Source organism: Furipterus horrens, unplaced genomic scaffold, assembly GCF_987537825.1.
Source record: "Furipterus horrens unplaced genomic scaffold, mFurHor1.1.pri manual_scaffold_10, whole genome shotgun sequence".
Taxonomy (NCBI): domain Eukaryota; kingdom Metazoa; phylum Chordata; class Mammalia; order Chiroptera; family Furipteridae; genus Furipterus; species Furipterus horrens.
The window spans coordinates 69,179,433-69,195,708 of record NW_028327180.1 but is presented as its reverse complement, the minus strand read 5'-3'; the positions used below and the strand labels follow the sequence as shown (position 1 = coordinate 69,195,708).

General features: G+C 45.3%; 1 protein-coding gene and 1 pseudogene across 2 annotated transcripts in view; one reads left to right on the top strand and one right to left on the bottom strand.

Moving 5' to 3' along the window:
• Positions 1–6,235, bottom strand: part of GRXCR2 (glutaredoxin and cysteine rich domain containing 2) — a 47,969-nt gene extending 41,734 nt beyond the window's left edge. The window contains exon 1 of one of the 2 annotated variants that reach the window (XM_090289307.1): positions 6,132–6,235. In XM_090289307.1, the coding sequence (XP_090145433.1) occupies positions 6,132–6,225 (94 nt within the window). In that variant the 5' untranslated portion in view covers positions 6,226–6,235. Of the gene's footprint in view, positions 1–654; positions 704–6,131 lie in introns of those variants that run through there. The other variant, XM_090289308.1, reaches the window with a different exon arrangement.
• Positions 6,236–7,173: 938 nt separating this feature from the next.
• LOC150000592 (interferon regulatory factor 3-like) lies at positions 7,174–8,947 on the top strand (annotated as a pseudogene).
• Positions 8,948–16,276: the final 7,329 nt, after the last annotated feature.

Genomic DNA, 16,276 nt, shown 5'->3' with positions numbered 1-16,276 from the left:
GAGGGTAGAGAGTGGGAGCACCACACAGGATGAGACAGGACAGGTGTCCACTCCTTGGGAAAGAAACAGCCTTCTGCGGAGGCGAGGCTTCCAGCATCATTTAATCAGAGGAAACCTCGTTTGGGACAACTTCAGCTGTGTCTGCATCCACACGAGCAGCAGTCTCCACAGCCTGTCTCTAGTGCTGGGTCTCTTCCCTACTCTTTCCTGATTATTTCAGTTGGTCTAACTGGGGATTCAAAAGTTAGGCAACCATAGACCAAATGATAAAAATCTTGATTCTAGTTAAGAGGATTAAAAATAATAATAAATATTATCGAGCTCCTCCCATAAGCTCAGCAGAGCATCCCCTCAGCAACAGAGGTAAGGAGCCCAGGGCGATGGCATGGGGTGATGCTGGGGTCACTCCGGGCACCTGTGGGGGTCGCCCGAGACAAAGGCGGCCCTGACTAGCCTGCGCTTTTTGTTTCCTTGTCCTAAAGCCACGGTCAGAGAAGCAGTAGTCACTTTTAAATAGCGCCTTGGAGCTTTCTTGCTTTAGGATCTCCAGAGGTGCTCAGGAGAAGTAAAATCCCCCGGTCCCTCTTCCAGACCTCCTGAATTGGAATTTCCGGCATTCATATTTTAGCTGTTTCCTGCGTGGTCCCGACGAACCTGAAACCTTGAGCGGCGCTGTCCTAAGGGCGCCCCACCTGCCTGTGCATGTCCGTGATAAGAGCGAAGTGTGGGACAGATGCAAGCGACAGGGAGGAGGTCCTGCAGAAGGCCACGGGGAGGCAAAGGGCCTTCCCCACGGCCACGCCTGTGTTCTCCTAGCGTAGACAACAGTCGGTCTGGGCCATCTTAACTGGTCTGCGGATGTTTTCTAACCCATCTAGTTATTGCTACCACTTGGCTTGAACTTCCCTGAGGTATTACCCACCTTGAGTCTCTAAGGGTCTTGGGCTGAGAACTTCAAAGCCAGAGATTACTCTCAACTCTCTCTGATTTTCACATAAAAGATTCCAGAAAGACCTCAAGCCAGTGCGTCCTGATGGTGAAGAAGACAGGCACTAGAACCTGGACACTAGAAGGCTGTATGTCCTTGGACATCACCTTGGGCCTCAGTTTTCCCATCCATGCAATGGGCTGACCCCCAGGACCCGTCTCACCGGGTGTGGTGAGGAACAAAAGAGATAATCTGCCCCAAACTCTCCACGCGTGCCCAGAACAGAGTTCGTGCATGACAAATGTTAGCTCAGCCAGACAACTAGTCAGAAATATTGGGCCCCCCACGCACACCCAACTGACACAAGAGTCACCACGGAAGGGTGGTGGGGGGAAGGAAGGCAAGCTTATTCATGGAGAAGCAGATGACGTTCTGCAGAGAATCAGAGAGCTGAGCATGACTGCGTGGGAGGAGGGTGGCGGTAGGAAGAGGGGGCACGCAGCTCAGAGCCCCTGCTACCGCTGGGGTGGGAATCATGGTGACAGGACAGGAAAAGGAAAGAAGGGAAGTAACAAGCTCACAGTGCAGGTGTCTGTCATCCCGGATGAGCAATAGGGATGACAAGAATCCTCAGGACCAGGCTGCATCATTAGCTGAAGAATTAAAAAGCTTACTTACTATTGGGGGAAATTGATGCTCTGTGAAATCAGAGCTTTTAGAGCAAAGAGAATCAGACTGACATCTTGTGAGGCTGGGAAAGCGTGTTTCATTCATGACCAGTTACAGGCCTTGGGGCCTTTTGTTTTCTTTTATTTTATTGTTTTCTTGTCACATTTTCATGCCGAGGCCCCAGGTTGAACCCTGGGCAGAGTCTATGAAAAGTCTTTGCAGGGAGGTATTGTGGAGAGGGAGGGTTTCTTGTCACAGAAATACACACGATCTGTATTTTGAAGTGCTTTATTTGAACTGCTTAGAAAATACTTCAGAGGCGGGTCTGTACAATCTCATCTTAAACTCCTTCTTCTTTTAAAGGAGGCAGTTTGGGGGTGAAGCAGGACAAGGATGTAGCTATCAGGCCTGGAATTCAAACACAGTTCAAATTAAGGTGACTGACGGTGGTATCTTGGGAAAATCATTTAAACCCTCTGAACCTCAGTTTCTTCTTCTATAAAATGGGGCTGAGCTTATAACCAACCTTATAGAATTGTGAGAAATAAGACAAAGCACACATAGGGTGGCATTAGAGCAGGCCCGCAGAGAAAGGGCACTGTCCCCATCAATGTTGCTCTTGTCACTATCCCTAAGAGGTTATGGGAGCCACAACAGAAACCAACATAAAACCAAGAAGTTCCCTGGCTCAGCATCAAAGCAGCATTCAGAAAACAAAGAGACCACCTGTCTCAACCCTAACAATAATGGAAGCCATCACCAGATTTGTTTTGTAAGGTCCCTGTCCTTCCTGAAAAAGCAATTATTTCCAGGACTGGGAGCACCCAGGGTCCACATCTCCTTTCAGACACAACAGGTATTGCTGTGTCAAGACTGCCAAGTTCTCCACCACATTTTCCCACTGCCCTCCCCCACCCCACCAACAGCAACCAACCCCCAAGTCTCCTTTCTTCTCCAGAGTTGATCCCCATAGTACAAATGGCTCAGAAAGGAAAGCAATTCTTGTCCTTTCTCAGGTTTTCCTGGTTTCTAGACCCGCAAATTTGTGTTTCCATGTTCCAGTCTCCCCAGAGCTATGGGTTCCTTTATGGACATTTTAGAAAGAAAAGAGGTGTGAGAATGAGAGAGAGTAAGTGTACAATATATAAAGAAGGATCATTATCTTCTCCCCAAAAAAACTCCACACATCCCTCCACTCCCTCTGAATCCTTCCATAAACCCTAACAGAATCCCCACCTCATGGCCCTGTGCCGGGGAACTGGACAACAAAGAAGAGAACACAGCCCTTGAACTAGAAGTTCACCATAGACAGAAGTAAATGACCATGGCGGTGGAGAGGGGAGGGGCCCAATGATTCTCAGTAGGATTATTGGGCTCATGCACAGGACGCAGCCTCAGGAGTAGGTAGTGAACTCCTAGGGCTATACCCGAATACCTCCTCACCCTCCCCCGTCCTCCTTTCAGAATAAGGGGCCATCCCTTGGTTGAACGCCAGTAGCCCTGGGAGACGTTATCATCTGCCACGCCAAAACCACTTGCCTTAATTCCCTTAACAGAATTTTACAGTTTACAAAACATTTTTCTTGTTTATTATCTGGTGGTAGGGCAGGCAGTTAGGAATTTAAATAAATAACCTGTGGCCTCAAAGCTCAAAGGTAACAGAGCTGGAACTTAAACCCAGGCCTTCCGATTCCAAGTCTAGTTTTCAGCAAAACCTGCCTGCATCATCACTAGTTTTCAATACCTAAGGCATAAGTTACTTTCTTCTCAAAAGCAGATACGATGTGGTTCTGTTGGAGAAAATAGACTGGTATAGAGTTAACCTCCTACTATGCCTTCTTCAGAGTCCCTGTGGAAGGAGAGGCTGAGAGATCTCATATGCTTCAATTTGAAGCAGAGAATGTCCAGTCCCACAGGCATGAGGAAAGGTCAGGGTGTCAGGAAACAGCTGGTAATAGCAGCCAGTTCCCGGGTGCTCACCAGGCACCCAGCACTTGGCAGCAGGCTTCAGCTATGTCACCCACATGCACCCAGGCCTCACCTTCTCCCACCTGTGTAACTGCAGTCCCTCCCACTCCCATCATTTGGGGGTTTCTCCCCACGCAGAGGGACAGCCTCAGGAACAAGCCCTCTCATGTTCTTCATTAAGATTTGCTTCCCACCCACAAGTCCCTGCACTAATTACCCGGTCAGCTCCATGGATGCTGTGGCCTGTATGAAAACACTGCTTCCCTGGCCAGGATGCTGCTTCCGGGGACCTTGGCCCTTTCCCCAACTCTGCATTTATTTGGTCACCTTGGCCTCTGAGCCAGCAAGTGTCCCATATCACCTGGGGAATATAGGTCCTTCTGCTTATGGCTCTAACCCTCGCTTCACAGGGGCTGCAGATCAGTTCTTAGGATCAAGCAGGGCCAAGCTCCTCAAATCCCTCCCACTGTCCCTGTGTCCCCATTTTGTTCCTCAGGCTCTGTGCAGAAGGCTCCTCCATTCTCTTTCAGTCCAAAGCCATAAAGACAAAATTGAGAGAAGTGGAGAATCTAGGCCCCACAGTCCAACTGCACACTGATGGATAATTCTAGAAAAGTAATGGCTCAGGGAGGGCAGGCAGGAGTAAGTCTCAACCCTAAAGTGTGAAAAAGTCTCCCCAGTAACAATAGCTGTCATTTATTGAATCCTCACATGTTTATCTAATTAAACTTCACAAGAACCCTTTGGAATAAGTACTATTACTGCCCTCAATTTAGATAAAAGAATGGGCGTTTAGAAGGTCACTTCCTGAGACCACACTTTCCAAAGAAGGAAGTGAGGAGATGGGCACCATCTATCCGACCCCAGAACCTAAACTCTCAGTCCTAATGCAACATTGAGTCCCGCTCCTGGCTCTGTTTGAAGGGTTACACTTCTTGTGACTCAGTTGCTCTGGGGAACAATGACAAAGGAGAGTTTAAGTATTGGGTGGGTGGGTGAATGGGTAGGTGGATAGGTGGTGGATGGGAGGGAGCAGGAGAAGTTGTTAATTTTCCATCTGCAATTCAGACTGCTCATTAAGTGACAGAGGTGTCACCATGCCCCATATCTTTGCCATCTACCTTCTAAAATGAAAGAGTCAGGGCCTATGATTTCCTCAGTGGTAACAGCCATCCTTTACATACTTAAAGCCTCTGGGAATGATGGGGCTTTTTACACGTCACCAAAGGAGACTCCTGTCATTTCCCCCAATTTCTCCAAAACATGCCATCAACGCCTAGTAGTGGGCATTATGTGCCAGGAGAATGTTCCAGAAACTTGTTTTTTAATCGAAGAATTCTTCAAGGGGGCCAGGCTGATACAACTGTACAGGGACCTGGTCATTCTTATGTCTGGGTCACACAAGGGTCCTCAGCAGTAATGGCCTGTGGATTCTAGAACATTGAATATTGAACTCCTCCTCACTGCTTGTATTAGTTCTGCATAAATAGAAAATTAAGCCAGTATTTGATACAAAATAAGAATCCTAAAGTTAGAATTATAGCCAGGTGGTGGGAACTACAATATTGTCCCTGCCCCAAAGGACAAAGGGCACTAGCAGTTCACATCCATCTGGCGGTCACTGCATACCAGGCACTGGGACCACCGCATCAGTGTCACCTGGAACTGGTCAGAAATGCAAATTCTCAGGCCCCACCCCAGACCTACTGAATCAGAACCCCTGAGGATGGAATCCAGCAATCTGTTTGAACAAGCTGCCCGGGTGATACTGATGCATTCGGAAGTTCGAGAACCTTGCCTCACTTCACAATGCCTGTGGGAGGCCCAGGGACTATTGGGCAATACTGCTCCCATTTTACAGGGAAGGAACTAAGTCTCAGAAATACTGAGTCACCTGTCCAGAGTGAGTAGTAACACCAGAATTGGAATGCAGATCATTCTGCTACCCAAGTTCGTTCACATGTCCCAAACCATGTGCTTCCTTACTGGTGAGAAGGGAGCATGGGAGTCAGGGAGACAAATGGTGATTCCCCTGGAAACCAATTACAGGCAGCTTCAGTCCGGGGTCAAGAAAGAAATGAACACCTATTGAAAATCAGTTCTGTGCAGGCCACTGTACATAAATACCTCATCTCATTTAATTCTCACCAAAGCCAATGCCAAGTAGGCACCCGAAAATCAGATCAGGTCAGGTAGAGTAGGCAACTCTTCCAGGCTCTCACAGCAAAGTACGCTGCAGAGGAAAATCTGAACCCTGCTTAGTCTGCTTCTGAATTCCTCCCAGCAGATGCACGTGTCCTTGTGGCAAAAACACCAGAAAACCAGGGACAGATGCATTTGCAGCAGCAAATGAGATCGCCCTGCTCCAGGGCTGAAAAACCACCTAGACAGCAATTGTAGGGTTGTCACAACGTCACCGGTCACCCCAGTCTGCTCCACCCTCCCCACCCTTCTTCCCCTCTCAAAAACCACCGTCTTTCCCCTTTCCCCTTGTGAGGTGGTGAAGTCAAGTTCTTACCAAATTGAACATGTTTAATCTCTTCCTATTAATTGAGCATTCACGTACCTTTTCGGGGAAGCAAGGCCCTTAGTGGGAAACAATGCCAGGAATGGGATGAACTGCCAGTTGGAACCCAGCCATATTCACTGAGGATTACCATAATGCAAAGGATGCCTTTCACCAGCTCCCCACACAGCACACGTACACACCCTCGAAACTGGCTTGGCATTTACCAGCACCCTTCCAAGTCAATGTCTTCAATTACCTTGCCAGCTGTGTATGATATGTCATGAAATGTCTCTAAAATCAAGCAGTGCGGGAAGGTATGTTGTAGTATTAACTACAGTTTCTCAGCCAGCATTTTGTAGGGTTTTTAAAAATAAGTTGCTGTTCATCTTCACTTAAAAATACAGTATTTCCCCCCCTTTGTTCATAGAATCAATGAAATGTAGAATGAAAACTCTGGATGAAAATATGTACTTACATAAAGATATAAAACAGCCCCCAAACTCCCTAGCTTAAAACTTGTCATTGACTCTCAGGTGCTCCGAGGATGGTGTCCAGGTGTCCCTGGCTGCTCTGCCAAGAATTGTGATCAGGTGGCTGCCCACATTCCAGCCCCAAAGCCTGGCTTTCCCTGCCACACACGTTCAGTGCTCAGGCTAGGCAGAGTACAGACTCTCCCAGAAAGTCCTGGGTCCTCTCGTCTTCACACCTTTCGTTGCACCTGTGTGTCTCCCCACCTGGAATCCCCCCTCCATTTCTTTACCAAGCTAACTCCCCCTGCTCATCCCTCAGAACTCAGCCCAGACGCCACCTCTTCAGGGAAGGCTTCCAAGGTGGGGTTTCCCAAGGCACCACGTGCTGGCCCCCATCACACTACTTCTCAGCTTATTTACTTTGCGCCCCCCCCCCAAAGCCAGGAGCTCAATGAAAGCATCTCAGTGTCATCAGGGTGCAACGCAGGACCAGACACATAACGAGCACCCAAAACACCTTTATGGCATGAGTGAGTGAGTGAATGAATGAATGATGATCACTTACTCACTTTCCCACAAGTCATCCATGGAAATGAGATGTATGATTGTTGTCTCCCAACACCCCTACCATGCCGCTTCCATCCCCAGGGACTCAGATGGCCCATCAAGCTGCAGAAATCCTGGTCCCAAGCATTATCTACATGAGCCTGGTAGTAGCCACCAAACTCAAGATTCTTTAGGTTAGTAACAAAACTAGAGCTCGGCCAAAATCCTGAAACTGGTTCCAGTCTAAACGGTCTGGAAACTCAGCTTGGTTCAGACCTTCCTAGCATAAGACCAGCGTAAGCACGTTTTGTGTATTTTTTTAATATCAAAGTAGTAGAAAGCTACTATCAAAGAAAGCCCCATCGCTCTCAAGCTCATTTGAGAGGAAGTGTGTTGGGGGCGGGGATGGGGGGCATGCAGCATTAGTTCGAGAGTTACCTGAACCCCAGAACAGGGGCGGGCCACAGCAGCCGATATGCTCCGACCCTCTGCGCCGGACCACGGGACCCGAAAGCCGGGGAACCTACCCCGGCTGGCGTCGCCGCTGGGCGCGAGCAGCAGGCAGGCGTTTCCTGGAGGGACCGGAGCACACGCGCTGCTGCATCCCTGGGCAGCTCTGCCTGCGCGGCAGGACTCCGACGTTTCCCAGGCCGGGGCCAGTCTGGTGGTGCCCACACTCCTGCACGGAGAAGTCCACCATGCTGCGGACGTGCAAGAGGAATCTCCGGTCCACTCTAAACCCGAAGGAGATGCTGTGTGTAGCTGCAGGTTGGAGCAAGGACCCCCCAGAGCCCACACGAGATGTAAGAGCTTGTGACCTCAGGAGTTGGGGATTTCCTGCTCTGAATGCCTCTCCAGACACCAGTTGCAGATGCAGTTCCTCGGATTCCCAGGAGAAAATTCTGGAGGAGCCACTGCGTGACATGGTCCTGGCCCCATTCCCAATTGGGGGCCCCCGAGCCTGGCTGTGGCCCCTGAGCACCCCCTCAGCTATTGCTGAGCCCCGCCTTGGACATCCTTGCTCTCTGTCCAAACTAGGAATCCCCTGAAAACCCACTGAGGCGACTGTTGGTGCCCAGGGAAGGTTAAGTGCCAACTATGGGGCGGGAGACACAGGGGCCGGTGCTCTGGGTCCCTTACACTCTCAACCTCTCCCCCTTCACATCGCTGCTGCAGCTGCACAGAGTGGGAGGTCAAGGTGACTGCCTTCCACAGGAGCCACCAAGTCTTCCAGCACAGTGTCTGCCTGAAGCATCTGCAGCTAGTAGGGTCAGAATCTGGGACAAGACAATACCCAGGGGCCTGACAGTAACAAGCTAGTAAGGCATGGGTGGGCTGCCTGGAGTGTAAGGTCGGGGGCAGGTGTCAGACTAGCTCAGTGGAGGGAGGGGCAGTGGTTCTGGGCCCAGAGGTTGGGACACTGTCACACATACTGGGCCATGGGCAAGGAGCTCCTCCCTGACAGTGGTCATGGGCTAGACCACTCACCAGGTCCCCAAGGACAAGAAAGGAGGTATATTCCTTTCTTGTCCTTGGTGGCAGATCTGGTCATCTTCATGGAAGGAAGTGATAGCTGCCATGCCACACCTTCTTGAGGAGTTGTGGCCCTGGGATACCGGCAGTGGATCAAGTAGCTCTTAACAATCAAAGCTGTTCTCATGTGTCTCAGGGCCCTGCTAGACATGGCCCAGTTAGGGGGTGCCTCCTCACTGGAGAATAGTGTGGGCCTCTACATTTCCAACAGCCACCTGCTCTCCCACACCTGGGACCTGTAAAAGCCTACCTCCAGGATCTGGTCCAGAATGCGGATTTCTAGGTTACTGGGGAGGCCCTCCCCCTCGCTCCTTATGGGTGTAGGCCCCTCACCTCTCACCTCACCTCAACCAATAAATTGGTTCTTGCCACGGTCAAAAAAAACAAAAAACAAAAAACTTCAAACATAAACCAATATACAGTATAGTCACTGGAAGGCCATATTATGATTCTCCAGAGATAGCTATCACTAAAAATATTGATACGCATGGAACCTGCAAGACAAATCCAGTTCACAGATGACCACATAAAATATAATTTTGAAAGTATTTCTATTAGTTGCCAAAAAACAAAAATCAAGAGGTTTATATAACAAATATTTTCATGAAGTTTGAAGGTGGCAGAGAAGGAAATGCACTCACAAAGTAGCATGAAAAGTATTGTGATTTAAAGCTTTTCTTGGAAAACACAAATATCTGCCACCTCATTAGCAATGTTTAGCTGAAGCTGAGTGATTGATGCCAATTGCTTTCACACAGGGTGTTCCTTCAAGGTTGTCCTAGTCCCTACCTGACCCACTTACAAAACCAGTCTGGTCCCTACAAGCATTTGGGTTTGCAATCATTGATGACTATCCTCACAAAACCCTTCTATTATATTATGAGTATTATCAGTGCCGCCTACAATACTCTCTTTTTCACTATATCCATGTCAATACATACAACTATGTATTCCTCTGGAGGGCTACATCATGATATATACAGAACCAATCCCTTCCTGATGGATATTTAGGTTAGCTTCATTTATCTTCTATTTCAAACAATATAACAGTAAATGCCCTCATGTATATATTGTGTGCATTTCTCTTGCATAAACTAAACATGCAAGTACTGAGTAAAAGGAAACATATTAATACATTTACAATTTTCAATAGACAATGCTGAAGTTGGTTTAGAATCCAACTCATTTTTAGTCCTAAGGGGCAAGGAGTGGTTGAGGTTGGAGAGTGGCACCAAGAGATGAATTGTCCAAGCCTTTTACTGGTTTAGCAGGAAGCAGGGGACAGTGCAGACGGCAGCATGTGGCCATCAAATGCCGCCTCTCTTGCTGCTGCATCAGCTGAATGATTTCCTTTGCCTTCCAGTGGCAGCTCTGAATGTCCTGGAATTTTGATAATAGCCCCTTGTCTCGGTTGCTCAGGACATCTAATAAAGCGGCAGCCAGCTTTCCTCTCTCCTGGTGAGCCCTGAGGATGTGAAGAAGCCTCGCTGCTTCCACAGTTTTACTTCTCTTTTAGTTCTGCAGAGTCTGAACAATTTCTAGGGACACGTGCAGTGGGGTGAAGGGTGCTGTTCATGGGTTGAGCTCCAAGGGGTTTTCACCTCCCAAGTGGCTTCCACCCTCTTAGGAGTCGCACCTCCTCTCCCAGCTGCCCACCGCAACCGTGAGAACTCAGAGTGCAGGGAGCCAGTCTTGCTGTTTGTGGCTCCGGGCGCGTCAGCTGTTGAATCATGGTTCTGTTGGAATTCCCTGGGGGACCCCGCTCATCTTGAGGGTTAGGTACCCTCTATTACTTCCACATGGACTCTCTGTTACCTAAGAAATTGGAGTGGGAGGGAGTAAATGGCCCTTATCTTTGGGGAAAAAAATAAAAGAGAGAGATGAATTGTCCATTATTTGAGTCCTCTCCTTCAGCAACCATACTTCTAGTCTCCTAGTCCACCCAGAGCTGATTGCCACAAAGACAGCATTGCAAATGGAAGAGCCAGACCTAGAAGGACAAATATATTTCAGAATGCTTGCTGAAAAATTAACTCACACTCATAATTGTGCATGAAGACAAAATGAGATAACAATTCTGGTTATATTTATGGCATTCTCTGTTTATTATTAAAAATCAAAAGACTTTTAATCCAACTATATTAACTAGTCTTCATTTCATTTTTTTGTTTATTTGTTTGTTTTTGGTATTTCTCATTACTTTGTACTCCTTCCCTTTCTCTTTCAGGCTTATTTCTCTTTCTGGGTCTTGTAGATTAAGCAGATGTTACTGTATGAAAGCTGCTTACATTTCTAAGGTTTGGGTTCTACTGAAAGCAACTAAAGATGAAAATCTGGGATCAATATTGCAATAAGGCATTGACTAAAATAGCCTCTTATTTATGATAAATGCAGCAAATGGGATGACTTGAAGGTAGAGTGCAGACTACCTGGGCATAAGGCCTGACTTCCCCAGGCACTGGCTGGAGTAAAATATAACATCTCTAAGCCTGTTTCCTCATCTGTTGTGATGAGGGTAATGATAAGGTTACAGTCTTTTGCACAGAATCTGGCACAAACTAAAGTTAATTGTTGTTACTTATTCTAACATAATAGCTAACACCACCCCCTCTTCAAGCTCTACCGGGTGCTGCAATGCCCAAGCCCACATAAGCTCTGGGCACTGGTCTATGAGTTGACAGTTAAAAAATGGCCAAATTGGAATGGATAATTCCTTCAGGGAAAGCAGCCAGGAGTTGGGCTCGGTTTTAAACTACCTTAGATGCAACACAACAGATAATAATAAGAGGCCTGGCAAGAGGCTATGGGCTAAGCTTTACTGAGCATTACTCTGTGTCACTCTTCGAAGATTTTTATAAGCCTCTTCTCAGTGTAGGCTTGCGATAATCCTGTGTAGTAAGTGCTATTGTTATAATTCCCATTTTACAGATGAAAAAAACAAGTACAGAGTGTTTCATCAACTTGCTCTAGGTCACACTCTTATTTTTAAAAATGGCACAGGCCTTCTGAGTTCATAGCTTATGCTCTTAAGTAAGGAACAATGGCAGAGAGAGGTCACTTCAGTTAGCACAAAAAGAAGAATTCAGAGATTGCCAACCCATATCTTTCAAGCACCTTCTATGATCCAGAGGCTGTTCTAAGTGCTACAAACACATATTAGGAAGTGTGCTCTTTATGGCAAGCCAAGAAGTACGAATTACTGGTAGCAATTTTATGGACGGGGCTTAGAGCTGTTGAACACCCAGGGCCGCAGCACTGTTAGTGGTAAAGGTGAGTTTCCAAAGGGTATCTGCAGATTGCAAGTCCCAAACTTTCTCTCAGGAATGCAATAAGAATTCCAACACAAATGAGTCATCCCCATCACTCAACAAATATGTATTAAGCACTTACTTGTGTCAGGCACAAATAAACAACACAGACCTGGTTCCTGAGCCATGGCACAGAGATTATGTGGAAAAGGGAGACAATACATAAGGACAAGTGAGTAAAGCTCATATAATATATAATTAATATATAATTAGCACCATAACAGGGCTCAAAAAATGTTCAAATGATTTGAGAAATGTCATTTACAAATAGTTTTAGGAAAATAATTCTAAGTCCTTAAAAAGAAAGAGGAAGACATTTGTTTCTCATGTATTTCATATTAACCTAGAAGACCTGCCTATGAAGAGAGACTCCTAGGACTCATCAGGGCATTTAAGGAATTACTGAGTTTTGCAACTTTTCCACCTGTGATCAAGAGTACAAGACTGTGGTTACCCAACAGCCTAGGCAAATTTTCAGCTTTTGCACCAACTTGCCCTGAGTTTAAGAAGAATTAAGGTTGTATGCTGCTCCTGGTTTTGAATCAAAACATATACTGATTTCATCAGAAAGGAAACAGTAAAGAAAGAGGAAGAAGACTGGTTAGTCGTAAAGTGGCTGATCACAGCCCTTTTCTTTAGGAAGGCACAGTATCTGGTATGGATTAATGTCTACTTAGAGCAGTTTCGGAGATCTGCAATTTAGTTTTGTTTGTTTTTTAATGGCTATATTATCCATTGTAATGCATAGGCTATTAGCATTATAGGATTTAACTCCCCCTGTTGTAAATGTTTTATTAAATCTATAATAATTTAAGCTATTTTTTCTTTGAAAATTTCTTACCCCAGCAACATGTCATTGTAGGTCCAAATACACATGAGGAAAGAGAAAAAACTTAAATCAACTAATAAACCCAGAGGCCAGAAATAACTGTTTCTGAAATTCTGGCATACATGTTTTATCTCAATAGTTTATATCTATGCATCATTCCTAATAACCTGGGCTTATACGACTTGTTAGATTCTACAAGTATATTTACTTAATTGTGAATTTCCCTCATGTCATTTAATATACATCTCCACTATAATATTCAAGAATACACACACACACACATACACGGTGGGGAAAAAGTAGGTTTACAGTTGTGAGTAGACACAACAGTTCATTCTTGTATTATTTATTAGTTATTGTATTATTTTTCATACAAACAACTGTAAACCTACTCTTGCCCCATATATGTTTACACACACGCACACACATATACACACACACACATATATATCACCATTTATTTACCCACTCCCCTATTGGACATTAAGGATGTTTTTAACTTTTCACTATCATTAAGAAATTATGTGAGGAACATACTTGGCTATATATCTGTTAATTAGTATAAATTTCTAGAAGTGGTATTTAAGGGTAGGTATATATTTGTAAAGCTTTGACTACATATATGTTTTTTACTGGTTTCTTTATTTTTTTCTTATTATTTGAGAATATAGACTCACAAGAAGTTACAAAAATGGTAGAGAAAAGACACTTGTACTTTATACGAATCTTTCCTCAATAATAATAATAACATCTTATATAACTATAATGCAGTATAAAAACTAGGAAATTGATATTGGTACAATGTAATAACTAGACTACAAACTTTATTTGGGTTTGACCAGTGAAATTATGTGTTAATATTGATAGAATGGTAAGATGCATTCTTACTTTTCTACTTTCTCTTCTCACACAGCTGCCTGCAGAACTCGCTTCTAATCTCCCATAGAGGAAAAAATACAACTACATTTCTTAGCCGACTGTCTTTTATTGAAAATCAAAAGGAAGAAATGCAAGTAAGAATCTCTTGGGAGATACAGAGGTGGTGAACCACCGTTTATGGAGCAGAAAATGAGTAGGTTCTTCCCTCCTTTTGGTTCTTCACAGCCACCTTGGTTCCTTTATGGTACAGCAGAACAGTTCCCCAGAGCCTGGGTCCCCAGCACAAAGTGAAGAACAAGGAATCACACAAGGAAGAAAGCTACTCATTTCTCCTTCACTCCTCTCATCATATCAAGCCTCAGGGTAGGTAGGGCTAATCTTTAATGCCCCTCTAACATTTGCTAATCTTCCCTTTTTAAAACATTGCTCAGGTCTCAAGTTTAGATCTAGGTAAGCTATAGCATTAACTGGATTTCAATGACATTTTATTGTTTTAATTAAATGTGCATTTAGTTTTGCACACAGATGCTGCAAATGAAACTGGTTTTCCATTTACAGACGTACACCTGCCCAGACATAATTTTTTAAAGAACACAATTTATTCACTTACAAAATGATTCAAAATAATTTATTAAGCATCAACCACATACTAGTCACTGTGTTAGATATGGGGATAGAGCAGTGCGAAGGCACATAAATATCTTGCTTTCTTGGAGCTTACAGTGTATTGGGGGAATCAGGCATTGGATAAATTATGATAACCTAATTACTGAATTACCATTGTGATACCCATGATGAAGGAGAAGGGTAGTCATGAGAATCAAGGAAGACTTCCCTGAAGAAGTGGCATTTAAACAAAAACTTGCAAAGGAGGGAGTGAAGAAAACAAAGGCATGGGGAGGAGAGTGACTAGGAAGAGAAGAGAAGGAAGAGTATAACTAGAAAGTATATTGCACACAGAAAGAAGAGCATGAACAAATACCCATGGCAGAAAAATTTAAGCTGTCCTCAGTAAAGAAAGTAAGCCAGTGGGACTGAAGTGGGGGGTGAGGGGGATGTGGGGATAGTCAAGGCCTGTTAAGTGAGAACACAATTTTATCCTGTGGTCAATGGGAACCTACTGTAGGGTTTTGAATAAGGGAACAATATAATCAGGTTTACTTTTTTTTCTTTTTTTTCATAAATCAAGATATACTTGTACATACAAGCAGCAGAAGCTCATAAATGTCACACAGGTATTTTTTTTTAAGTACAGTGTATAATCACTATGGAACAGTGCAAATATAAACAGGAGTATTGACGGGGTGGGCAACGTGGTGGGGGGCTGAGCCTGGAGTCTGGGAAGGCAGGCGTAAGTCACCTTTCTGTTTGTTTTTGAGGACTAGATGTTCATCTGATTTGATGCCAAGGTAGCATTTCGGTAAGCCAGGATAAAATCCCCATTTAAAACTCTGCCCCTTCTTCAGAAGCTTCAAAAGAAAATTACTCAAGTTTCCACTAAGACTAACCTCATATGTGGGTGGGATTGAGGACCACCTACAAGGCACGATTTGAGAAGTGCGCTCCTGCTCACCTGCTCACCACTCACTGTCTCTGTCCTCTGCTGGTGCCTAAGCTTCTACCACCACAGTGCTGTGCTGCTGAAGCTTCCTTCAATTGCCAAATATGCTAGCACAGAGCAGACCACTGGATCTATCCTGCCTTCCTGAGACAGAACTGGATTTTTTGTGTTTTCTCAAGGATGAGAGGGTTTGAAGCTTTTTGAGACGGCTAACCAAGTAGGGCATGGAGGGACCATGAGACTGGGAAGGTTACAGAGTGAGGGTCAAAGAAACCCAAGTTCCTCTGACTTCATTGCTTTGTTTTGGGCTGGCGCTGGGGTCAGCTGGTGTATACAATGTGGGCATAGGAGTAAATGTGTGTGCCGTTATACGCAAATGGATCTACTTACAACATGTACATGGCTTTATAACATGGCAAGCAATCATGGGAAAGGGACACAGGCCCTGGGACCGGACCAGCCTGGGTTCGGATCACAAGCTTTGTAACCCCTAGGAAAGGTACCTCACCTGTCTTATGGGGTGGTTAGGAGGATTTAGGGGTAATCTGTACAAAGTTTTGGCACTGGTCCATGGCATACAGCAAGTGCTCCATAAACATTACTGTTAAGATTACGTGTGTGTTTGCCCTTATGCAAGCATGTGTGTGCATGTATGTGCCTGTAGTGCAGATTGGGGCATGTAAGGGAGTGTGTATAAGCATAGGAGAGGAAAGGAGGGAGAATGTTGCCCACCTGAGTAAGGGGCAGCCCAGGCCTCAAACAGCAGCAGGCTTCTGCAGGAGCACGGAGTCTATAAAAGTGAAGGAGACAAGCAATGGAATGGGATGGGATACTGCTGAAGCTCAGAAAACCTCCACAAAAGGGAGATTTTTTAAAAATGAATTGACAATGGTCTCTAACATTAACAAGTATCTAAGTGAGCCCTCTGATTTGTTCCATCCTAAAGCTCTCCTCTGTCTTGAGCTTCAGGCATGCTTCCTTTTTCAAAGCTGATAAGGAAGAACTTTGAGAACTGTGAACCACCACAATCTTTCTCAGGCCTCTTGTTCCCCTCTTAAGATTTGCCCAAGAAGGTG